The sequence below is a fragment of the Muscardinus avellanarius genome (genome assembly GCF_963383645.1).
Source record: "Muscardinus avellanarius genome assembly, chromosome: 3".
Taxonomy (NCBI): Eukaryota; Metazoa; Chordata; class Mammalia; order Rodentia; family Gliridae; genus Muscardinus; species Muscardinus avellanarius.
In genome coordinates, this window is record NC_137788.1 from 38,372,867 (window position 1) to 38,399,990 (window position 27,124).

Here is a 27,124-nt window from a genome sequence, read left to right on the forward strand (position 1 = left end):
TTCTAAAAAAATAAAATAGGTCTGGTGGTGTAGCCTAGAGGTAGAAGGCTCCTGGGTTCCATCTCTAGTATCACAAAAAAGAAAAAAAGTTAAGTTGGGGTATAGCTTAGTGGTAGAGTACTTGCCTAGCATATGTGAGGCCCTGGGTTCAATCCCTAGTACTGTGGGGAGGGAGAGGGGCAGGGCAAAAAAAAAAAAAAAAAGGATTTAAGCTGTTAATTCCAGTACTTGGGAGCTTGATAGGCCTCCTCGGCAACTTAGTGAGGTCCTTAGCAACTAAGCAAGACCCTTCTTTAAAAAAAAAAAAAAGGGCTAGGGTATAGCTCAGAGGTAGAATAACCCTGGGTTAAATCCTCAGTACCAACCAACCAACCGACCAACCAACCAACCAACCAACCATCAAAGAGGGCTGGGGAGCTCAGGGGGAGAATGCCTGGCATGAATAAAGCCCTGGGTTCAAACCCAATTCTGGGGTAAAAAAAGAGAGAGGGGCAGTTAAGATACCATTTACTCAAGTAAAAAGATGACTCACACCCACCACACAGCACAAAAAGTACAGCAAGGATTTCCTCTCTGTAAATAATAACCAAGGTCTTAATGATCTAGGTTACAATGACCTAAGTCTGTTCACTATAAAAGAAAAAAAAAATTAAAAGGGCTGGGGATATAGCTCAGTGGTAAAGCATCCCTAGGTTCAATCTTAAGAACTGAAAAATAAAAAAGGTAGGTGTGTGATTGTTTTATGTCTCCTATAACAACTAGTACAATGTTGGATGTTAGGCACTCAGCAACATGTGCTACAAACATCTAAATACATTGTCTGAGCCGGGCGTGGTGGTGCACGCTTGTAATCCCCGCGCTTGGGAGGCAGAGACAGGAGGATCGTGCAGGTTCAAAGCCAGCTGCACGCGCTGGCTTAGGAGACCCTGTTTCCAAATAAAAATGTAAAAATAGGTCTGGGAGTGTAGCCCGGAGGTAGAAGGGCTTCCAGGAACCTCAGTACCACCACCAAAAAAAAAAAAAAAAAAAAAAAACCACCAACAACAAAAACCAACAACAAAAAAAAACATTGTCTGAGGTTCTCAAAATTACTTGGTTTATTGCGCTCCCTTTTCAGAAAAAAAAAATTACTTAGTGTCTCCCTGGAAATTTACGCGTGTGTGTGTGTGTGTGTGTGTGTGTGTGTGTGTGTGTGTGTTTTACTGGGGTTGAACCCAGGGGCATTCTACTTCAGAGCTATACTCTCAACTGTTTTATTTTTTTATTTTGAAACAGGGTTTCACTATGTTGCAGAGAGCCTTATTAAATTGCTGAAGCTGGCCATGAATTTGAGATTCTCCTGTTCCAGCCTCTCAAGTACTTGGATTACAGCAGTGGACCACCATCTCCAGCTTAATTTCACTTTCTTTAAGATAATAAAAAGAAGCCAGGCGAGGTAGTACACACTTGTAATCCCAGCATTTGGGAGGCTGAGACCAAAGGAGCACGGTTCACGGACAGTCTCAGCTACTTAGTGAGGTCCTTGCGACTCAGTGAAATCGTTTCAAAATGAAGAATAAAATATAGGGCTTGGGGGTGTAGCTAAGAGGTAGAATGCCCTTGGGTTCCATCTCCAGTCACGAAAAGAGAGAGGGAGAGGGAGAGGGAGAGGGAGAGGGAGAGGGAGAGGGAGAGGAGAGAGAGAGAGAGAGAGAGAGAGAGAGAGAGAGAGAGAGAGAGAGAGAATGAGAATAAAAAGAAAGATTGGTGTGGTGGCGCACACTTGTATTCCCAGCATTTGGGAGACTGAGACAAGAGGATCGCGGTTCGAGGACAGCCTCAACTACTACTTAGTGAGGCCCTCTGCAACTCAGTGAGACCTTGTTTCAAAATAAAGAATAAAAAAATAAGGTTGGAAATGTAGCTGTGTAGCTTGGTGGTAGAATGCCTCTGGGTTCCATTCCTAGTACTGTAAAAAAAAAAAAAAAAAAAAAAAAAAAGATGGGCCCAGTAATATATATACACATCTATCTATACTTACACACACAAGCACACCTCCCCCCCAAAAAAAAACCAAAAACAAACAAGACAAAAAAATCCGGAAACAAGCAGTGACAAATGTGCATTCTTTTTGGTTTCAGCACCCTCTGGGAGGTGGTTCCAATTTAGGAACCTATGATCTGTATCTTACAAAGGCATGTTTACATACAGGCAGCAAAGCATAATGATTAAGAACAGAGCTTCTGCTGGGCGTGGTGGGGCACACTTGTAATCCCAGTACTTGGGAGGCTGAAACAGGAGAATCGCACAGGTTCGAAGCCAGCCTCAGTTACTTAGTGAGGCTCTCAGCAACTTAGTGAGACCCTGTTTCCAAATAAAATATAAAATAGGTCTGGGAGTATAGCCTGGAGGTAGAAAGCCTCTGGGTTCCACCCCTAGTACCACCAAAAAAAAAAAGAACAGAGCTTCTGAAGTCCGTCACCTGGTTATGAATTCCAGCTTAGTCACTAGTTTAAGCCTGAGTAAGTTACTTAATATCTGTTTCTCAGTTTCATCTATAAAATCAGGATAATATTACTTCCTTGGTTTGTTATTAGGATAAAAATAGGTCAATATTTATTTATTTATTAAGCAGAGGTCCCGCTGTGTTACCCAGGCTGGTTCTGAATTTTTGAGCTCATGACCCTCTTACTCAGCCTCTAGAGAAGCTGAGAATACAGGTGTGTGCCACCATGCCCAGCTTCAAATGACTTAATAGTTATAAAGAACTTGTAATACTGCTATTAACTAAAATATTAAGTAAAATGTTTAAGATACAAAAAATCAATCAGAATATATATTTTCATTTGATCCTCAAAGCAATCAAACCAAAGCAATGCTTTAATACCTTTTTAGAAAGGAGAAACTTGTGCCAGGCATGGTGGTACACCCTGTAATCCCAGTACCTAAAAGGTTGAGACAGGAGGATCACAGGTTCAAAGTCAGCCCTGGCAACTTATTGAGGCCCTCTGCAACTTAGTGAGACCCTGTTTCAAAATAAGAAAATCAGGTCAGGGGTATAACTTAGAAGTAGAATGCCTCTAGGGTCAACCCACAGTAAAAAAAACCCCCACAAAAACAAAAACAAAACCAAAACAAAAACAAAACATAACAAAAACCAAGAAAGGAGAAACCTTAAAATTTAGCTCTTAGGAAAAATGTTATCTGAGCTGTAAGTGGTGGTGAATGCTTATAATCCCACACTTAGGAGGCTGACAGGAGGATGGTGATTTGCAGATAGCCTCAGCTACTTAGTGAGGTCATTTTCAACTCAGTGAGGCTGTTTCAAAATAAAGAATAAACGAGTGGGTGTGGTGGCACATGCTTGTAATCCCAGCATTTGGGAGGCTGAGACTGGAGGATCGTGGTTCCTGGACAGCCTCAGCTACTAAGTGAGGCCCTCCGTAACTCAGTGAGACCCTGTTCCAAAAAGAATAAAAAGTACAGTTTAGAGTATAGCTCAAAGGTAGAATGCCCCTGGGTTCCATCCCTAGTACTGAAAAAAAAAAAAAAAAAAAAAAAGAAAAGAAAAAGAGAAAAAAGAAAAATGTTATCTATAAAGATTAATTTGTACACACACACACACACACACACACACACACACACACCTGAATCTCACTAAATTGCAGAGGGTCTTACTTCATAGGTTTGAGTTGGCTGTGAACCCCTGATCTCCCTGTCTCAGTCACCCAACCAAGTAGTGGGATTACATGTGTATGCCACCATGCCCACCTTGCCTGACTTTTATTGACTGAACATGCTTCACTGTTGCCAAAGTGACTTGTATATCTAGAATCAAATATATTATTCAATTGTTATATGTCTAGCTCAGGTGAGTAAAAACATTCAAAACCATCAATCATATAGTATCTGGTCTTTTTTTTTTTTTTTCAGTACTGGGGATTGAATAGAGAGGTATTCTATATTCTATCTCCAAGCTATAACCCCAAAGCTATTTTAAAAAATCTTTATTTTGTTTACAAAAAATTTTTTTTGTTGGTGCATTGTAGTCAAACTTGTTTTTTCAGTACTGCTACACCCCAGCCCTATTTCTTATTCTTTATTTTGAAATGATCTCATTAGGTTGCGAAAGGCCTAAGTAGCTGAGGCTGGCCACGAACCTGTATCCTCCTATCCTCCTGTCTCAGCCTCCCAGGTACTGGAATTACAAATGTGCACCACCATGCTCGGTTTGTAGTTATACGTCTCAACGGGGTACAAGATGGTAGAGGCATACATGCACACATTACTCATTTAGCCCTTCCCCAATTCCCATCCCCTTCCCTTCTTCTCATGTTTGCCCTAGTGATTGACTTTGATATGTTTGTGGTATTCTTTATTTTGAAACAGAGCTCATTAAAAACAGAGGGCCTCACTAGGTAGCTGAGGCTGGCCATGAACCTGTGATCCTCCTATCTCAGCCTCCCAAATACTGGGATTACAAGTGTATGCCACAAGCGCACTGGGATTACAAATCCTGGCTCTCTCTGGTCATCTTTTATAAGCAGTGTTTGAACCTGAAAGGTGGAAAAAGTAATATCCCCCATAAACAAAATCAGTGAAATCTAAAGGTAGAGCAAATACTGCAAATCTGAAGCTAAATTTTACAAAGAATTCCAAATGCTTCACAGCAGATTTGACATATATCAATTCATCCATCACATGGAAACTTAAGAATATAACAAAGTCTGCAAAGGTCTGATTAAGAGCCAGTCATGTAAAAAAGAAACAGAGAGATGTTATTTTTGGATATAATTTGGGGTGCCTGTCCTACCCAAGGCCTTAGGCTAAACAAAAACCTTGAATCACTAAATATCCTGGGAGCAATTAACTTCCAGCAAGCCAATTTTTCAGCTCTGTTGCACTTTATCCACATTTCTCTCCTTCTCAGGACCTCCTCCTTGTGTTGTTTCTTTGTAGTTACCATAGTAACTGGGTTCTTGGAATATGATACAAATTATAGAAACTTGAGAAGGTTTTTTCCACTCTTTGCTCACTGGCGAGCTCTCGCTCTCTCTCTCTCTCCCTCCCTCCCTCCCTCCCTCCCTCCCTCCCTCCCTCCCTCCCTCTCTCAATTCTGCTTTGGGAGCAAGGCAGGTAACTTCAGAATGTCTATCGTAAGAAAGAAGACACAAATAGAATTAAGAATGCAGATAAAACTGAACTTCCATTTAAAAAATTCTGTCATGTAACTTTTTTTACTAGTTGATTTTTACTTCTCTGACTGACCCTTCTGTTTATTCTACAGTCATTAACTTGTCCATTCACTCAATAAATTTGTGCAACTATCCTGTGATGGATATCCTATGTGTGGAATTGGGCATTCTGACTCATTTTATGAGACCAGCACGATGCTATTACCAAAACTGACAAAGATATTATGAGAAAGGAAGATTATAGGCATATTAACTTATTATAAAAACACAAAGCTCTCAACAAGACCCCAAAGGCACAACAAACTAAAAGGCAAATCAATATGTGGGATTACATGAAACTGAAGAGCTTCTGTTCAGCAAAGGAAACTGTCAAGAACCTCAATCGAGAGCCAACAGAATGGAAGATTTTTGCCACCTACTCCTCTGATAGAGGACTAATATCTAGAATATACAGAGAACACAAGACACTCAGCACTAAAAAAACAAATAACCCAATAAATAAATGGGCAAGCGAACTAAATAGACACTTCACAAAATAAGAAATTCAAATGGCCAATATATGCATGAAAAAATGCTCAACCTCACTGGCAATCAGAGAGATGCAAATTAAAACTACCCTGAGATTTCACCTAACCCCAACTAGAATGGCAATCATTCAAAGCACAAACAACAACAAATGCTGGTGAGGATGTGGAGAAGTGGGAACTCTAAAACATTGTTGGTGGGATTGCAAATTAGTGCAACCACTTTGGAAAACAGTACGGAGAATCCTCAGAAGAATGAGAACAAATCTACCATTTGATCTAGCAATACCTCTTATGGGTATCTACCCAAAAGAAAGGAAACCAAACTACCAAACTAATGCACGTGTATCTATGTTCATAGCTGCACAATTCACCATAGCCAAACTATGGAACCAGCCAAGATGTCCATCAACAGATGAATGGATTACAAAACTGTGGAATACGTACACAATGAAATTTTACTCAGCCATTAAAAAAAACTCAGTTGCATCATTTTCAGGGAAATGTATGGAACTGGAGGACATTATGCTAAGCGAGATTAGTCAGTCAAAAAAATAAGAAATCAGATGCTTTCCCTAATATGTGAAAGCTAAGGTGAAATGGGTCATAGGAGGAACTCTAGATGAAAAAGGAAATCCTACAGAGGAGCAAACAAGACAACCTAAATGAGGGGATGGAGGGGGGAAGAAGGAAATTCTCTAAAGCATACAATGTACTTAAACATATCGAAGTCAACCACTAAGCCAAGCATGGGAAGGAGGGATGGGGAGGGAATTGGGTAGGGGCTAAATGGGTGATGTGTACATGTATGTCCACACAAGATTTTTACCCTATTATGATGTATGAATACAATGTACCAATAAAAAAAAAGAAAAAAACAAAGCTGGCTGGGCATGAGAGAGAGAGAGAGAGAGAGAGAGAGAGAGAGAGAGAGAGAGAGAGAGAGAGCGCGCGCGCGCAAGAGAGCGAGCGAGCTACTAAAGCAAAATATGAACCAATCAAAATAATGGTGTATGTATACCGTAAAGGTTACAAACTTGTTGCACCTTCTTCTATCTAAAGATAAGGTAAAGCTGGGCTGGGTGGCACACGCTTGTAACCCCAGCACTTGGGAGGCTGAGACAGGAGGATCGTGGTTCACAGAGAGCCTCAGCTACTATTTAGTGAGGCCTTTTGCAACTCAGTGAGACTGTTTCAAAATAAAGAATAAAAAATAAGTCTGGGGATGTGGCTTGGAGGTAGAATGCCCCTGGGTTTTATTCCCAGTACCACAAAATAAAAATAAAAAAATAAAGATAAGCTGAGTCCCCTTTCTTTACACCTTAGCTGGCCACGTGATTGCTAACTTGGACTAACAGTAACTCAAGTGACATGGTATGTGTTTGTTTGTTTGGGGGTACTACCTCTGAGCTACAACCGTAGTCCTATTTAATTTTTTTTCTTAATTTTAAAACAGTGTCTCATTCAGTTACTGAGAGCCTCTCTAAATTGCTGAGATTGCCCTCAAACTTGTGATTCTCCTGTCTCAGCCTCCCAAATACTAGGATTACAGGCATGAGCCACCACATCCAGCTAATGCTATATGTTCTGAGTTTAGAGCTCCAGAAACCTTCTTAGAACCTGCTACTGCTACCATGTGAACAGGCCAGGATAAACAGTCTTTAATCCTGGATGATAAAAGACTAAATGGAAAATCTGCTAGATCCATATTGCTGATATCATTATAAACTGATAGTCTCTTGGATAAAACTTGCCGACTTCCGGGAAGATGGCGACCGAGAAAAGCGGGGCTTAAGAGTCCCGCTAACAACCAATCTCCATTACCACAAAAAGAGCGCCTTTCATAGCCAGAAAACACCATCACCAGAAAAACAAAAAAAAAAACCCACCAGGCTCCAGAGAGAAAGCGGACTGAGAACAGAGCTCAGGGCCACAGAGGAGACACACGAGCCCGAGGACGCGGCAGCAGCGCCATACTGCCGGCGGCAGCGGCGAACTCAACGGACGGCTACAGCAAGCCAGGTGAGCCGCTGCGGAACAGCCAGGCGGGATCTTTCGGCGCAGACAGCATTTAAAACTCCCAGTGGCTGAGCTCAGCACACGCTGCAGGGATTCAGAGTGGAAATCAAAACCAGAGAAGAAAAAATACGCCAGCCTCATGGCCGAGGGCGTGGCAGAGGCGCCATATTGCCACCGGCGGCGGCAGCAGCAGTGAATTCACCGAGTCCAGTACAGCTACATCTGCGTACTCAAGAACAGTGAGTCAAATTGCGGGCCACAGAGGAGAAATCGCAGTATTGGGCCTCCTGGGACTTGACCCAGTGAGGGAGTGGTGGTGGCAGAGATATCACACCATAGGAGAACGTGCAACCTGGCACCCTCCATAGTTTAAAGCAGCCTCTATCGACTCCCTGGGTCGGAGACTCTGTGATACAACCCAGTAAAGGAGTAGTGGGGTCTGAGATAATACAGACTCGAGATCCAGAGCACCTTAAGTGAAGCCATAGTGACCCAAGGGAAGAACCCAGAGAAGGCACAAACCTCCGAAATCATGGGAAAGAGGAATAACACTGGAGTAATGAATGTGCACAACCCCACAACATCAGAACCTGATAAAACAGAAAATCAGAGATTTCTAGAAGATCAAATCAGGAAAATAACTGTAGAAATAATAGAGGTGCTTCGAAAAGAACTCAGAGAGAGCCAAAAAGAGATAAAGGATGCAATTAATGAAGTAAAGGCCTCAATTCAAAGCACAAACAACCGATTAGACCACATGGAGAACAGAATCTCGCTCTTAAAAGATGAGCAATCCAAAAATGAATGCATAGTTTCTAATCTAGAAAAAAATATCCAACAGCAGGAATCTGACATTGAAGAAATATGGGCCCATCTTAAGAGAGCTAACCTAAGAATAATTGGAATAGAGGAGGGAAAAGAAAGTGATACCAAAGGGATCAACAATCTCTTCAAGGAAGTAATAGCAGAAAATTTTCCAAATATAGAGCAAGAGGTTGATACACAGATCCAGGAAACCTATAGAACTCCCTTTAGACAGGATCCGAGAAGAGGATCCCCACGCCATATAATTGTCAAAATGACCAATGTGGAAGCCAAGCAGAGAATCTTAAAGGCAACAAAAACAAAGGGCCAACTGACATTCAGAGGCAAACCAATTAGAATCACTCCAGACTTCCCAAACCAAGTCATGAGAGCCAGAAGGGCTTGGAGTAACATATTCCAAACTCTGAAAGAAAACAACTTCCAGCCAAAAATTTCCTATCCAGCAAAACTTTCTATCAAATTAGATGGAGAAATAAGAAGCTTCCATGACAAACAGAAACTGAAGGAATTTATGTCTTCAAAACCAGCGCTAGAGAAAATACTCAAAGAGATTAACTACAAAGAAGAAATAGGTAACACTCACCAGAACCAGAGAAACAAGAGTTTCCATCCAACAGACAACTAAGATTGGTTATCTGTGGAGATTCATTATTTATGTTAGTCTTTTACCTATCTCTAAGTTGTATTGTTTGCCTTTATTGTTGTTAATTTTTAGGATTTCTAGTTGGAATATTAATATACCTTCAGATATAGCATTTGGAAATATTTTATCCAATTCTATTAGTAACTTTTAACTCTGTTTACATTGTCTTTGGATATACAATATTTTCTTTTATTTTTTAGGGAGTTTGTATATTCTTCTGTTGCCTGTGCCATTGAAATCATATCCAAGAAATCACTGCCAATTTCAATGTTGTGAGGTTTTATGACCCAGATTTTCTCCTAAAAGTTTATAGTCTTAAGATTTATATTTAGGTCTTTTATCTATTTTGAGTTAATACTTGTATATGGGATTAGGTAAAGGTCCAATTTTATTCTTTTCCATGTAATTATTATTTTTCAACAATATTTAGTTAAAAGATTATTATTTCCACCACCAAATGTTCGTGGAAACCTTGTCAAAAATAACTTGACAATATAGGGAAGAATTTAGCTCTAGGCTTGTATTTAACTCCAATGGTCTATATATCTGCCTTTAGAACAGTACTACACTGTTTCAATTATTGTAGCTTTATATGGTTTGAAATCAGAAAATATATATCTTCTAGCTTTGTTCTTTTTCAAGATCGTTTTGGGTATCTAGAATTCATATTCCTTATTAGGATAGATTTTTTTCTGAAAAATAAATATATAAATATATGATAGTTTCACCTAAAAAAACAGAAAAAAATATGCTCTAGTAAGAAAGAAAGCAAAAAGAAATATTGAAATGCTATCTTTAAATCATCAAACACTTGGTATCAGACAAATGAAACTGTTATGTGAGATTATCATTTTTAAGTTTGGATAAATTGCTATAATACTAGATGTCAACCACTAAGCCAAGCATGGGAAGGAGGGATGGGGAGGGAATGGGGTGGGGATCAGGTGAGGGTTGACTGGGCGATGTGTGCATGTATGTCTACAAAAATTTGTATCCCACTATGATGTATGAATACAGTGCACCAATAAAATAAAATTAAAAAAAAAATAAACTGATAGTCTCTTAAAACACACACACACACACACACACACACACACACACACACACACACACACACGTTGTGGGCCGGGCATGGTGGTACATGCCTGTAATTCCAGTACTTGGGAGTCTGAGACAGGATTTGAAGGCAGCCTCAGCAACTTAGCGAGACTCTCAGCAACCTAGAAAGACATTAACCCTAACCTTGCAAGACCTAACCCTAATCCTAAAAAATAAAAAGCCAGGCGTGGTGGTGCACGCTTGTGATCCCAGCATTTGGGAGGCTGAGAGTGGAGGATCACAGTTCATGGACAGCCTCAGCTACTTAGTGAGGCCCTCTGCAACTCAGTGTGACCCGGTTTCAAAAAAAATAGGGCAGGGGGTGTAGATTAGAGGTCGAATGCCCCTGGGTTCCATCCCCAGACCCGCAAAAAAAAAAAAAAAAAAAAAAAAGTAATAATAATAAAAAATAGTGCTAAGGGTGTAGCTCAGAGGTAGAATGTCCCTGGGTTCCATCCCCAGTAATGCAAATAAAATAAAATAAAAAAAAATAAAAAATAAATAAAAAGAGCTGCAGTTGTAGCTCAGTGATAGAATGCCTCTGAAGTCAATCTCCAATACCCCCTCCTAACCCCCTTAAGCTAGGCCTGGTGAGGAATGCCTATAATCCCAGTATTTGGGAGGCTGAGACAAGGATCACAGGTTTGAGGATAGTGTGTGCAGTAATTTAGTGAGACTGTATTTCAAAAATATAATAGGGGTGGAAGTTTAGCTCAGATTACCCCTAGGTTCAATCCTCAGTACCACTACTAACAAAACAAAACAAAACAAATCCCCAAAACAAAAACAAACATAATTATAAATTATTCAAATGCTCTAAAGAGAGCTAAAAATCCAAACCTTCATCCTCAGAATGAAAGCCTTAAGTGGCTCTATTAATAACAGTAAAAAACTATTAAGACATACATGGATTCTAGTAATTAGACTGTGTGTATAGAATAATGACAGGTAAGACATGGTGGCTCATGACTTGAGAGGTCAAGATAGGACAATTGCAGGTTCAAGGACAGCTTCAGCAATTTGGTAAGAACCCCAGCAACTTAATGAAGCCCCATTTCTAAATAAATAAATAAATAAATAAATAAATAAATAAATAAATAAAGCCAGGGTATAGCTTGGAGATAGAATGGGTTCAATTCCCAGTACCAAAAATAAATATAATAATAATGACAGAATAATGGGTTACATAATACTGGCTAGAAAACGTAAAGAATACATCATTCCAGAAAATAAAACATTAAAACATTAATACAGGAAAAACTAAGCCAATATAAAGTGTGGTCTTAAAAAACTTTCTGGTCCTAAGTTCATTTATAAAAAGTAGTCTAGCCATGGAATCAATGGCATGGGTCTGAAATATTGGGAAAAGTAATCAGTTACCATGTTCCAATCAAAACCCAAATTTCAGTTGGGCATGGTGGCACACTAAGTAAGAATCCTAATACTTGGGAGTCTGAAATGAAGGATGGATGGATATATATTTAAAATATGAGTAATTATATACCTTAGAGCAATTAAAATTTCTATTAAAAATTTAGTACGTAAGCATGTTTGATTCTTTTGAATACTTTAGTTATCCAATAGTTTAAGTAGCCAATAAATATCATACTTCTTAGTCATGCTTGTCTTCAAGAATTATATTTTCCTAAGATTCTATAAGTAGTTTCTTGTATGTATGTATGTACGTACGTATGTATGTATTTATTTAATTAATTAATTTATTTTTTGGTGGTACTGGGGATGGAACCCTTCTACCTCCGTGCTATACTCCCAGACCTATTTTTATATTTTTTATTTGGAAATAGGGTTTTCTAAGCCATTGCAGCTGGCTTCGAACCTGCACAATCCTCCTGTCTCTGCCTCCCAAGTGGGATTACAAGTGTGTGCCACCATGCCTGGCTTGTTTTCGTTTTTATTTTATTTTTATTTTTTGTTTTTATTTTTTTTCTTTTTGGTGGTACTGAGGTTCCTGGAAGCCCTTCTACCTCCGGGCTACACTCCCAGACCTATTTTTACATTTTTATTTGGAAACAGGGTCTCCTAAGCCAGCACGCGCGGCTGGCTTCGAACCTGCACGATCCTCCTGTCTCTGCCTCCCAAGCGCGGGATTACAAGTGTGTGCCACCACGCCCAGCTTGTTTTCATTTTTAATCTTCAGAAACCTATAGCAATCTTACCAGACCAAAAAGAAAGGAAATAGTATTCTAGTCCAGCCAAAATTAGAGAATTTGGGTTGTTTGTTTGTTTTTGTGGTACTGGGCACTGAATCCAGGGGAGTCTATCTCTAAGCTACACCCTCAGCCCTATTTTTTATTCTTAATTTGAAATAGGGTCTCACTAAGTTGTGGAACGCCTTGCTAACTTGCTGAAGCTCACCACAAACTTGCAATCCTCCTGTCTTAGTCTCCTAAGTACAGTATAATAGGAATGTGGTACTACGTCCAGTTAAAAAACATTTTTTTTTTTGGTGGTGGTACTGGGGTTCCTGAAAACCCTTCTACCTCTGGGCTACACTCCCAGACCTATTTTATATTTTTATTTGGAAACAGGGTCTCTTAAGCCAGCAGGGCTGGCTTCGAACCAGGGTGATCCTCCTGTTTCCACCTGCCAAGCACAGGGATTACAAGTGTGTGCCACCACGCCACGCTAGTTAAATTTTAAATTTCTTTTTTCTTTGTGGTACTGTGGGTTGAACCCAGGAGCATTCTACCTCCAAGCTACACCTATAGCCTTATTTATTTTTATTCTGAAATAGGGTCCTACTAAGTTGATGAAAGTCTTACTACTTGCTGAGGCTATTCTCAAACCTGTAATCCTCCTGTCTCAGCCTCCCAAGTATTGGGGTTACAAGCATGAACTACCACACTTGGCTTAATTAAAAAAAATTTTTTCTTTTCTTTTTTCTTTGGGTCTAGAGATGGAACCCAGGAACATCTGACCTCCAAGCTACACCCCTTGCCCTATTTTTTATTCTTTAATTTGAAACAGGGTCTCACTAAGTTGCGGAGGGCCTCACTAAGTAGCTGAGGCTGTTTGCAAACTGGGATCCTCCAGTCTCAGTCTCCCAAATGCTTGGATTACAAGTGTGTGCCACCACACTTGGCAAATTTTAAATATTTTAAAATGTGATTTTAAGCTAGGCACAGTGGCACATGCCTGTAATTCTATTACTTGGGAGATTGAGACAGGAGGATCACAGGTTCGACGCCAGCCTCAGCAATTAAGGGAGACTCTGCAACTTAGCAAGACTCTGTTTCAAATACAAAAAAATAAAAAGTGCTAGAGGTATACCTCAGAAGTAAAATACCCCTGGATTCAATCCCCAGTACTAGAAGAAAAATAAGAAGAAGAAGAAGAAGAAGAAGAAGAAGAAGAAGAAGAAGGAGGAGGAGGAGGAGGAGGAGGAGGAGGAGGAGGAGAAGGGGAAAACAGTAATGTTAAATTAGATTTTTGTTTCTTACATAGTCAGCCCTCTCTATCCACAGTTCCATATATAGGATTTAACCAATCACAGATTGAAAATATTTTGGGGGGCTGGGCGTGGTGATGCACATTTAAAATCCTAGTGCTTGGGAGGCTGAGGTAGAAGGATTGCACAGGTTCAAAGCCAGCCTCAGTTACTTAGTGAAGCTCTCAGCAACTTGGTGAGACCCTGTTTCCAAATAAAGTATAAAATAGGTCTGGCAAAATAGGCCATAGGTAGATAAGCCCCTAGGTTCCACCCCCAGTACAAAGAAAGAAAGAGGGAGGGAGGGAGGGAGGGAGGGAGGGAGGGAGGGAGGGAGGGAGGAGAGAGAGAGAGAGAGAGAGAGAGAGAGAGAGAGAGAGAGAGAGAGAGAGAGAGAGAGAAAGAAAGAAAGAAGGAAAATTTTTTTTGGGGGGGGAAATTGCATCTGCATTGAATATGTACAAGTTGTTTTTTTTCCTTGTCATTATTTCCTAAAAGAAAATAGTATAACAAACATTTATACAATATTTATATTCTATCAGTTATTATAGGTAATCTAGAGAAGATTAAAAGTATATAGGAAGCTGGGTGTGGTGGCGCATGCTTGTAATCCCAGCATTTGGCTGTGGACAGCTACTTTGTGAGGTCCCTTGCAACTCAGTGAGACCTTATTTCAAAATAAAGAATAAAGAAATAAGTCTGGGGATGTTGCTCGGAGGTAGAATACCCCTGGGTTCCATCCCTAGTACTGCAAAAAAAAAAAAAAAAAAAAAAGGATATAGGAGATGTGTATAGATGATTTCAATAAAGGATGATTTTATATAAAGTAAGAGGCATCTGCAGATTTTGTTATCAAAGTGTGAATATTTTCCCATGTATGTGTACAAGTTATGCACATATGTCCTAGAACCACAGATACTGAGGGGAAAATGCATATGCATTAAATTATTTGAGCTTAAACCAGAATGCTCCTCTCCACATATGAAAGGACATTATAGAATATAATTAATAATTCAGCATTTTCAAGTTAAGCAATATATCTTATTTATCTTATTTACCATCAGTTTCTATTGTACATAGCAGGTTCCCAAAAATATTTCTTAAATTAAAGCAGGATTGATATTAATAATTATAAAACCTAACAAGAAGCCAGATGTGGTGGCGCACGCTTGTAATCCCAGCATTCCGAAGGCTGAGACCCAAGGACAATGGTTCCTGGATAGCCTCAGCTACTTAGCGAGGCCCTCTGCAACTTAGTAAGACCCTGTTTCAAAATAAAGAATAAAAAATAGGGCAGCAGTGTAGCTCGGAGGTTGAATACCCCTGGGTTTCATCCCCAGACCTGCAAATAAAAAGCCCCAGAAAAACAGAAAAACCAACAGGCCAGGCGTGGTGGTGCACAACTATAATTCCAGTAACTGGAAGGCTGAGATAGGAGGATCACAAGCTTGAGGTCAGAACAGGTTAATTTAGAAACACCTTGTTTCAAAATTTAAAAAAAAAAGCTGGGCGTGGTGGCGCACGCTTGTAATCCCAGCATTCTGGAGGCTGAGACTGGAGAATTGCGGTTCACAGACAGCCTCAGCTACTTAGTGAGGCCCTCCGCAATTTAGTGAGACCCTGTTTCAAAATAATGAATATAAAATAGGGTAAGGGGTGTAGCTTGGAGGTAGAATGCCTGGGGGTTCCATCCCCAGACCCGCAAAAAAAAAAAAAAAAAAAAAAAAAAAAAATTTTAAATAAAAAAGGGATTGGGAGCTGAGCGTGGTGGCGCACGCTTGTAATCCCAGCATTCGGGAGGCTGAGACCTGGAGGATCGCGGTTCGCGGACAGCCTCAGCTACTTAGTGAGGCCCTCTGCAACTCAGTGAGACCCGGTTTCAAAATAAAGAATAAAAAATAGGGCGTGGGGTATAGCTCAGAGGTCAAATGCCCCTGGGTTCCATCCCCAGACCCGCAAAAAAAAAAAAAAAAAAAAAAAAGGGATTGGGGAGCCGGGCGTGGTGGCGCACACTTGTAATCCCTGCGCTTGGGAGGTGGAGACAAGAGGATTGCGCACCCTGTTTCCAAATAAAAATATAAAAATAGGTCTGGGAGTGTAGCCCAGAGGTAGAAGGTTTCCAGGAACGCCAGTACCAGTAACAACAACAACAAAAAGGGATTGGGGTATAGTTCAGAAGTAGAATGCCTCTGGGTTCAATCCTCAGTACCATGAATGAATGAATGAATGAATGAACAAATGAACAAACAAACAAAACCCAACAAACAAATCAAATTCCAGTCTTCCTTACCTGTCTTTTTTTTCCCCTTCTGACCTGGAACTGGTTCTAAGCTATCTTGGCCTTTTCTCATTAACATGGAAAGTGTTGCATCATAAGCTCTGAAGAGGTCCACAACCTCATGTAAGGCAACATCTGTTATCAGATCACAGCTCAGGACCAGCACATTCGTCTGTCAAATGAAGAAGAAAAATGTCAACATACTAAAGGACAACTGATCATACAAATCATCATAAGATAAAGTTACAATGGTTTAGAAGCATACAAAACACACAATATTTTCTATATATAAAATATGTATGTTATATATATATGCCAATATGTGTATCTTAATAGCAAAACAAAATTAAAATAGAGTTGTTCCAATGGAAATGTGCTAGGGGAGGGCCTAGAATCTCTACTGCCCCCTTGTGAGCCCTACTGGGCAGCACTTATATACTTCTAGACCTAGGTCTCTAAGTAATAATTGAGTCTGAAAAGTGCCAGGCGTGGTGGCGCATGCTTGTAATCCCTGCGCTTGGGAGGCGGAGACAGGAGGATCGCGCAGGTTCGAAGCCAGCCACGCTGGCGTAAGAGACCCTGTTTCAAAAATATAAAATAGGTCTGGGAGGGTAGCCCGGAGGTAGAAGGGCTTCCAGGAACCCCAGTACCACCAAAAAAAAAAAAAATAAATAAAAAAATAAAAAATAAAAAAAAAAAGAGTCTGGAAAGTAACACAGTGCCTATTTCTATGGCTTATAAATTATCTTTATAGATCAATCATTTTGCTAAAGTACTAGGAAATAAAAATATGAATATAATACAATGCCCCATTCTCTGGGAATTCATATTCTAGGTAGTTAATTAAAATCTCAGATATGTACACAGCACTGATTTAATCTTATAAAAATACTAAGTAATAGTGATGCTACTTTTAATATTATTAGTCTCCTTTTATTATTTTTTTGAGATGAGGATCTTGCTGTATTGCCCAGGCTGGTCTCAAACTTGTAATCCTCTTGCTTCAACTCCTGAGTAGCTGGATTATAGATATGTGCCAGCATGCCTGGCTAGTTTCTATTTTTAAGAGTAGGAAGAGTTAGGACTATTATCACAGAGCCTGGTACATGATAGGCATTTAATAATTGGTGAATGAGGGGCTGGGGGTGTAGTTCAGTGGTAAATATATGCTTAGCATATGTGAGGTCCTCGGTTCAATCCCATGCACCAACAAACAAACATGAATGGATAAATAAATGAAGAATATATTTTCTCATAATGATGCTTGATTTGATTACAATTTTTATAATTCAAATTAATTATAATAAAAACTAATACTTGGCTGAGCGTAATGTTGCATGCTTGTAATCCTAGTACTTGGGAGGCTGACACAGGAAGATTGCAGGTTTGCGGCCAGCCTCAGCTACTTAGTGAGGCCCTTCACTACTTAGTGAGACCCTGTTTCAAAATAAAGAATAAAATATTGGGCTGGGGGTGTAGCTGGGAGGTAGAATGCCCCTGGGTTCCATACCCAGTACCACAAAAATAAATAAATAAATAAATAAATAAATAAACAAACAAACAAACAAACTTGGGAAGCTGAGACAGGAGGAACAAAGCCAGCCTCAGCAACTTAGTGAGGCCCTCTGTAAATCAGGGAGACCCTGTTTCAAAATAAAGAATAAAAGGTGTAGCTCAGAGGTAGAATGCCCCTGGGTTCAAGTCCCATTTACACACACACACACACACACACACACACACACACACACACTTCACTTCAAGGTATAGGAAAAATGTTTATATTTACATGAAAATTTCTGTAAGTAGTTCCAATCTGCCTCTTTAAGTTTTGTTTTGTTTAATTTTATTTTGCAGTACTGGGAATGGAACCCAGGGGCATTCTACCTCCGAGCTACACCCCCAGCCCTATTTTTTTATTCTTTATTTTGAAACAGGGTCTCACTGAGTTGTAAAAGATCTCACTAAGTAGTAGCTGAGGCTCTCTGCAAACTGTGACCTTCCTGTCTCAGCCTATCAAATGCTGGATTACAAACATGTGCCACCACACCCAGCTAAATTTTGTTTTATTTAAAAAATATTTCTAAGCTGGGCTAATATAGTCCACTAAAATATATTTTATTAGTGCACTAAAATTATACAGCACAGCAATGTTCAAAGTGATACAAACATATATGCACACAATACTTGGTGTATTTTCTCCCTAAAATTTTAATTTAAAATCAAGATTCCACGCCAGATGTGGTAGCACACTTGTAATCCTAGTACCTAGGAGGCTAAGACAGAGGATCTCTGGTTTGAAGCCAGCCTCAGTTGACCCTCTGCAACTTAGATTCTGTTTCAAAATAAAGAATAAAAGCCAAGCATGGTGGCACACGCTTGTAGTCCCAGCATTCGGGAAGCTGAGCCTGGAGGATCACGGTTCGCAGACAGCCTCAGCTACATAGTGAGGCCCTCTGCAACTCAGTGAGACCCTGTTTCAAAAAATAAAGAATAGCCGGCATGGTGGCGCACGCTTGTAATTCCTGTGCTTGGGAGGTGGAGACAGGAGGATCGCGCAGGTTTGAAGCCAGCCGCCACTGACTTAAGAGACCCTGTTTCCACATAAAAAAAAAAAGTATAAAATAGGTCTGGGAGTGTAGCCCGGAGGTAGAAGGGCTTCCAGGAAACCCAGTACCACCAAAAAAAAAAAAAAAAAAAAAAAAAAGAATAAAGAATGGGGCAGGGGATATAGCTCGGAGGTTAATCCATCCCCAGACCTGCCCCCCCCCCAAAAAAAAAAGAAGAAGAAGAAGAAAAAAGAAAAGAAAAGAAAAAAATGGGGCCTGGGCTGGGTGTGGTTGCACACACTTGTAATTCCAGTATTTGGGAGGTGGAGACAGGAGGATTGCAGGTTTGTGGCCAGCCTCAGCGACTTAGTGAGGCTCTCCGCAACAAAATAAAGAACAAAATATAGAGCTGGGGATAGAGCTCAGAGGTAGAATGTCCCTGGGTTTCATTCCCAGCACACCTCCCCCACATAAATCAAGCTTGGTTCAATCCCCAATTAAAAAAAAAAAAGAAAGAAAGGAGATAGGAGGATCCTGCAGGTTCGAAGCCAGCCTTGCTGGCTTACGTGAACCTGTTTCCAAATAAAAATATAAAAATAAGTCTGGGAGTATAGCCCGGAGGTAGAAGGGCTTCCAGGAACCCCAGTACCACCACAAAAATAAAAATAAAAATAAAATAAAAGAAAGAAAAGAAAAAAGAAAATCAAGATTCCTGCTTTGGATGAAAAAACAAAACAACAAAAAAAGGATGATTTCAACTCATATCTATTCCTCCCAGCCTCCTTTCCTTTTGTGTTGAGACTGAATCATGGGTTTCCCACATGCTAAGGAGGGTCTCTACCAATAAGCTGTATCTCCCAACTTCAACTCATAATCTACTAAAGGAAAATCTTTATTCAGAAAGTGAGAATCAACTATCATCAACCATCAGAAGACCTTGTCTTACTGTTTATTTCTGAATATAGAATCTCTATAACCACCATTTTTTCCCTTACATATAACTTTTTTCTAGCACTGGGGATAGAACTATGAACCCAAGAGGTGGTGTTGCTACCTCTGAGCAACACCAACATCCCTATTTTATTTTTTATTTTGAAACAAGGTACAACTAAGTTGCTTAGGGCTTTGCAAAATTGCTTAGGCTACCTTTGAACCCACAATCCTCCTGTCTCAGCCTCACAATTACTGGGATTAAAGGTGTGTACCACCAGGTCCCACTTATACACCTCATTTATAGGCTGAATAATTTCTTAAAAAAATTTTTTTTTCATGTTACAAGAGATTGAACTCAGGGGCATTCTGCCTCTGAGCTAACACACCCAACTCTTTTAACTTATTTATTTTTTTGTGGTACTAAGGATGGAACCCAGGGGCATTATACCTCAGAGCTATACTCTTGATCCTATTTTATTCTTTTATTTTGAAACAGGGTCTCACTAAGTTGTAGCATGCCTCACTAAGTTGCTGAGGTTGGCTGCAAACCTGTAATTCTCCTGTCTCAGTCTCCCAAGTACGGAGATTTCAAGCATGCACCGCCATGCCTGGCTTATTTTTTTGTTTTTGACACAGGATCTCATTAAGTTGCCAAAAGCCTCACTATGTTACTGAAAGCCTCCCTACGTTACTGAGGATGTCATCAAACCTGCAATCCTACTGTCTCAATCTCTCCAGTAATGGGATTACAGGGGTGTTACCACACCTGGCTAGCCTAAACTATTTCTTTTGAAGGGTTCTTAAAGTTACAGTGTTCAAACTGGGATTCTTCTCTACTCTTCTGCTTTAGGCTCTCTTAATTTTTTCTGGACCTTAACTCTAAGACTTAAAACAAACAAACAAAAATTCTTATAAACATCTTTTTCAGGAAAAAATATTCCTAAGCCTATATAACTCACCATTCAGGAACCATCAAACATTAAATTAGACCACACACACTCAAGGTAAGGAAGAAATAGCCTGCAGAATCCTACTTACAACAATGCTTAGAAAGGAAGGGCACACTGTCCACTACTAAACACATGCACACAATTTTCATGAGAGCAGTACAAAAGTCACCCCATTTCATCATAATGGAAAGGAGTTTTTTTTTTCTTTTTGCAGTTCAGGGGATGAAACCCATGGACAAACATTCTATCTCTGAGCTACATCTCCAGCCAGCCCTTTTTTTATTCTTTATTTTGAAACAGGGTCTCACTTGAGTTGCAAAGGGCCTCACCAAGTAGCTGAGGCTGGCTGCGAGCCTGGATCCTCCTGTCTCAGCCTCCCAAATGCTGTGATTACAAGCATGAGCCACCATGCCTGGCTGAGAATGAAAGTTTCCTCAGGAAAAATCTCCTTTCTATTTTTCTAAGTTTCTCTAATAAGATGACTGATTTCTGCAAGTTGAATGTCCCATAATTAACTGAATTAAGTATACCTCACAGTGAAGAAAATGGAAAGTGGTGACAGTGTTGTCTTGAAAAATGAATGCTGCTATTCAGTATCTGCAGAAGTGTCTAAATGTCAGCACCATCAATGCTGAACAAGTCCTGCATAATTGTGAACAGGCCTGTAAGCTCATGTCTTTCTTTGCTTTTGGATGACTTTTTGCTCAGCTGAATATAAAATCCCCAAGGTTCACAAGGATCAGACACCTCCCCTCAATGTCTGGTTGCCATCTGTTCTCAGTGTCTAAAGAAAGGCATCAGCCTGGAAGAGCAGAGCCTGGGATGCACAGAGGTGCTACTCCATCAGCTCTTCTGCCTCTTTCTCAGAGAATGTACGATGTAAGGTTCACTGAGATTCCCATTTTACATGCAACTGTGCTACTTCCAAAGGAAATCTTTGCTGTTTCATCAATGTAAATTGTTTCTTTCTTTTTTTTTTTTTTTGGTGGTACTGGGGTTCCTGGAAGCCCTTCTACCTCCGGGCTACACTCCCAGACCTATTTTATATTTTTGAAACAGGGTCTCTTACGCCAGCGCGGCTGGCTTCGAACCTGCGCGATCCTCCTGTCTCCGCCTCCCAAGCGCGGGGATTACAAGCGTGCGCCACCACGCCCGGCGTAAATTGTTTCTAAAGCTAGAAATCCTGGAAGAAGAAAAGCCTAAATGGAAAAAGAAATAGCCTTTATATCTTTATGATTCTATTTATTTTCTTTACATTTCTATAGAAGTTGTAATAGAAAAAAATGACCACTGTTTTAGTTCTTATTCTAAAAACCTAAAGCCTATATTAGAAATGCAAGAGAGAGAGAGAGAGAGAGAGAGAGAGAGAGAGAGAGAGAGAAAGAGAAACAGGGAGAGGGAAGGAGGGAGGGAGGGAGAGAGGGAGAGGCAGAAAGAGAGACTGACTGACTTGACTGACTGGAAAAACTGACAAAAGCCAGAGAATTTTGTTTTGTTGTATTACAGATTGAACCTAGGGGAGGAGGGCTCTACCTCTGAGCTATACCCCAAGCCCTATTTTATTTTTTATGCTAAAACAGGGGTCTCACTAAGTTTCCCAGGCTACCCAGAACATGTAATTCTGTCTTAGCCTTCCAAGTACTGTGATTATAGGTATGTGCCACTGCACCAAGCTCAGAGAAGTATTTTTGATCATGTGTGACCATAAGCCATAAACATAGATTATTTAGATTGTGAAGTAATTGTGTATCTAAAATGCAATTAATCTGAAAGCTCCCTGAACACACAACCCTCAACTGCCTTATATTTCAAGGGAACAGTTCTTTTCTAACATAAACAGTAAGCCCCTTCTGCAGAAACCAACTGGCCTCCCCAGAGATCTCCCTACTATCCCAACAGTTCTTATAATGTCTTATTTTAAACTTGCACCTCTAGAGAAGCCAGGGCAATGCCAAGGGCAAAAGGAACAGCTCTGAAAGGTGAAGTGTGCACAATGTTGACAGCACTGAAGCATGCCAGGTCTCCAAGAGAAGGCAGCACTTTAGTATTTAGAGAGAAATCAAGATACCTAGAAATTCAAAACACAAACTGCTGCCAGTTAGTGTTGACTAAAGCAAACAAATTAAGCTCAGAAAATCCACTTGCCAAGCCATGACAAAACCCAGAAATCTCTCATTACAGGAACATTTTCTATCAAGCCAAAATAACAGAGTAAAACTAGAGGGGGGGAAAAAAGACTTAAGTCAGAAAACCGGATGTGTGTGTGTGGTGGTGGTAGAGGGGGTGGTGAGGAGAGCTACTGGGAATAGCCCCTTTTCTTTTCCTGGCAGCTGTTCCATGACAGATTGTTATAAATAACACAATCTGGCAAACAATTTCCTACAGCAAGGAAAAAGAAAAACACACTTGCCTTGGGGGTGGAGGGGGACACCAGTGCATGGTAAGAACTCTCATACTTTTACCCACCCAGCACTTTCACAAACAATGGCTATGATCCAAATTACCACCCTCCACTCTGCCCCTGCCCATATGGAACTAACAAATTCAGCTACTTGGTGTGAATACAAATGGTCCCAATTTACATTTTTCTATGTAGTACAATCCAATCCAATTCTCAAAAGTACTTTTTATGCTTTAATAAACTTCAACGGTTGACTGCAATTTAGTTTTGGTCGAAAGTGTTTAGAAAAGATCTCCAAGCTGTAGTCCCCAAACTGCACAACAAAGGGCCAAATGCCACTTTGTTTACACTGGGGTTGAGACCATAGGAGCAGGAAAGGAATGACCAACTCAGTTTGTAAGAAAGTGATAATTGCTGGGTATGGTGGCGCACACTTGTAATCCCAGCATTTGGGAGGCTGAGACAGGAGGATTGTGGTTTGCAGACAGCATTAAACTACTTACTGAGGCCCTTTACAACTCAGTGAGACCCTGTTTCAAAATAAGGATAAAAAATAAGGCTGGGGGTATAGCTCAGAGGTAGAATGCTCCTGGGTTCCATTCTCAGTACCACAAAATAAAAAAGTGATAAATCATTAATCTCAGAGCTAAATACTCTGTGTCCCTTAATTGAGTCACAGCATCAATATCATCCACGATTAAAATCATAAATCTAGCCATGGTCCAGAACTGAAGTCCTCCTTTTCCTACCCAGTCCTCCCCTTCAACATCGTACTGGTCTCCTCATCTTCCTCTACCATTATGGCACTGCCTTAGCTCAAGCCCTCAAATCTTGCTCAAGTCTTTTTTTTTTTTTTTTGCAGGTCTGAGGATGGAACCCAGAGGCATTCAAGCTCTGAGCTACCCCTGCCCTATTTTTTATTCTTTTTATTTTGAAACAGGGTCTCACTGAATTGCAAAGGGCCTCACTAAGTAGCTGAGGCTGTCCGCGAACCGTGATCCTGTGCTCTCAGCATCCTGAATGCTGTGACAAGCGTGCGCCACCATGCCCGGCTTCACACTGGCCTTCTTGATGCTTCTCAAACATGCCACTCTCATTGCCCTATGGCCTCTGCACCTGCTGTTCTCTCTGAAAAAAAAGATCTTCTTACAGCTTGCTACTCTAAAAGAGTTCTCCTACACTGGGTGTGGTGGTGTCTGCTTGTAATCCCAGTACTTGGGAGATGAGAGTTAGAATTACAGGTTCAAAGCCAGCATCAGCAACTTAGTGAGGTTCTCAACAACTTAGTGAGACCCTGTTTCCAAATAAAAAGTAAAATAGGTCTGAGCATATAGCTCAGAGGTAGAAGGCCCCTGGAGTCCATCCGGAGTACCACAAAATAAATAAAATAAAATAGCTCTCCTTCTTCAACCACTCTTTATCCTATGCTGCTTTAATTTTTTTCTAAGCATCTGCTGTCACCTGAAAATATTTGTTTCCTTGTTTATTATCTCTGTATATCCTCATGGAATATCTCTATGAGCAGGGATCTTGCTTATCAGATCTAGCACTATATCTACAGCACCTAGAATAGAGCCTGGCAAAGAGTAGGTGTTCAATACACATTTACTGAATAAATAAAAATATTAATACTTTGTAGATGAATTACATGCAAGCTTAGAAGATATTTAAAACATCATCTATGGTCACACAGCTACTGAAAAATGGAATATAAACTAGAATAGAGGTCTACCTGTCTTTATGAAAGCCTGTGTTTTTCTACCATGTCATTCCACCTCATAACAAAAATAAAATAATCCTTCTAGAAGAACATTAGGGTAGAAGATCAGTCATGTCAATAAACGTGGGGCTATCTGGGAACTTACAAATACAAACAAAGCAAGTACTAAGCAGCTAATGCCATAATCAATCCCTCTGATCTACAATCACTGAAACTCGTCCTGACACTTATAAACATCTGTCCCCAGTACTGGGGCGGGGGATTGGTCCCTATTAAAAGAGTAAGGAGCTCATTCCAAATATTTATAAAGAACTTGTCCCCATCTGTCATTCATTCATTTAACACAAGTACTGAGCACCCTCTCTATGCCAGGCCCAGATATGGTTCTTGTTCCACAGTCTACTACAGAGAGATGGTGACATGACAATTTAGATTTTCTGTCTAAGTACAGAAAAGTGACACTTCGCCAGGCATGGTGGCACACACTTGTAATCCCAGTATTTGGGAGGCTGAGACAGGAGGATCGTGGTTCGAGGACAGCCTCAGCTACTACTTAGTGAGGCCCTTTGCAACTCAGTGAGACCCTGTTTCAAAATAAAGAATAAAAAACAGGTCTGGGGATGTGGCTCAGAGGTAGAATGCCCCTGGGTTCCAACCCAAGTACCATAAAAAAGAAAACTGACACTTAATTCATCCTTAGAAAACCAAGAAGGCTTGTTGGAGGAAATAAGCCTAACTTAAAGAGTCTAAGTAGCTACAGGCTATTTCTTATTTATTTATTTATTTATTTATTTATTTATTGTGTGTGGTACTGGGGGTTGAACTCAGGGGCATTCTCCCTCCTAGCTATACCTCCAGCCTTATTCTTTATTTTGAAACGGTGTCCCACTAAGCTGCGAACCTGCAAGCCTCCTGTCTCAGCCTCCCAAGTACTGGAATTACAAGCATGTGCCACCATGCCTGGCTTAGGCTACTTCAAATGAACTTCATAGTCATGGTGATAGAACTGTAATACTCCATAAGTTGTACTATAAGTTGGACTATAGAATTAACCTCATGATTCAGAGAATAGGTGGCTCTAAAAAGATTTTCCAAAAAATCTAAGCTATACAGGTTGCTTGTTACTCAAAGACAGAAAGTTTGTGATTACAGCCTATGCATTCCATCACAATTCCTATTCCTTTCCTTGCTACCCTATACCCCTTTAGTCCATGAAGGGCTCCCCACAAAAGGAGGTAAGACTCACAAGAATTAGGCTTAAACATAGAGCTTGCAAGTTTTCTGGCTACCAAATGAAGAAGAGAGCTGCAGAAGTCTCCTACCCTAGTAACAGACCAGAGTTCCAATAAATAGCAATCTGTAAGAAGGTAAGATGGAAACATTCTGAGCTCATGAACATACAAACTAGGTTAGTATAGTCAAGAGAACAGCTCTGGGGAAGGGACACCAAGTGCTGTGTACATATATGTCATCGTCAATATGATTTATATTATGATGTGAGACTATAAAGCACCAATTAAAGCACATTTACAAAAAAATGCTCCATGGAAATTGCCTCAAGGGGGAAAAAAAAGAAGAGGAGAGGTGTAAAAAAAAAAAAAATAGATCTAACATAGTGAGGCCCTCCCTCTGCAACTTAGTGAGACCCTGTTTCAAAATAAAGAATAAAAAATCGGGTTTGGGATGTAGTTCAGAGGCAGAATGCCCCTGGGTTCAATTGCCAGTACAGCAAAAACAAAACAAAACAAAACAAAAATCCCACATGGGACACGGCTAACTTGTTTCTGCCTTAACTTCTGAACTTCTCACTATGCCCCAGCAATCTTCAAGAAGGCATCATTGGGGATACTGAGGCCCTCTTGGCAACCACAGCCCACCAAGGCAGTCCCAAGAAAGCAAGCTGCCACTTAATGAAGTCTTTAAGCAAGTTAGGACTAAGTTCTTAGATCCTCCTTTGACCAAACTAGACCCACTCTTTCCAAGCTGATAGAAATCTGACAAAAACAAAACCTCTGGCAAAATGAAAGGTTCCAGAAAGAATGACAGAGATTTGTAATGTGATAAAGACATCAAACACTCAAGTGAAAATACCTTGCATTTAGCTTTTTGAACATCTAAAAATAGAATGTATGCCGCAATCTTTCTAATAAACTGTCTCCAGGATGGGGATTTCATGGGCATGGTTGGCTTTTTGTTGTAACATGTTAGCTATTTCATAAGACATATAACAATAGTCCTTTTTCTACATCAAAGGATTTAGCTAAACCTCTAACAACTAGTGTGTTGGTATCATTATCCCTATTTTCTGGGTAGTGAAACTGAGGCAGAAGGTTAAATCAGGTTTGCCTGAAGCCAAAGAAAGATTGCTGTCCTGATTAAATAAGAATTAACAACGCCAGGTGTGGTGGCGCACGCTTATAAGGTTGAGACTGGAGGATCAGGGTTCCCAGACAGCCTTAGCTACTACCTAGTGAGACCCTGTCTCAAAAATAAAGAATAAAAAATTAGAGCAGGGGGTGTAATTCAGAGGTCAAATGCTCCTGGGTTCCATCCCCAGACCCGCAA

At 40.3% G+C, this 27,124-nt stretch overlaps 1 protein-coding gene across 1 annotated transcript in view; it reads right to left on the minus strand.

The window, feature by feature from the left end:
- The window catches only part of EIF2B3 (eukaryotic translation initiation factor 2B subunit gamma), a gene marked incomplete at both ends in the record, with an annotated part of 99,037 nt that overhangs the window by 53,438 nt on the left and 18,475 nt on the right, over nucleotides 1–27,124 (minus strand). The window contains one exon of the mRNA XM_080692217.1: nucleotides 16,022–16,181. Coding sequence (XP_080548343.1) covers nucleotides 16,022–16,181 — 160 coding nt within the window. The remainder of the gene's footprint in view (nucleotides 1–16,021; nucleotides 16,182–27,124) is intronic.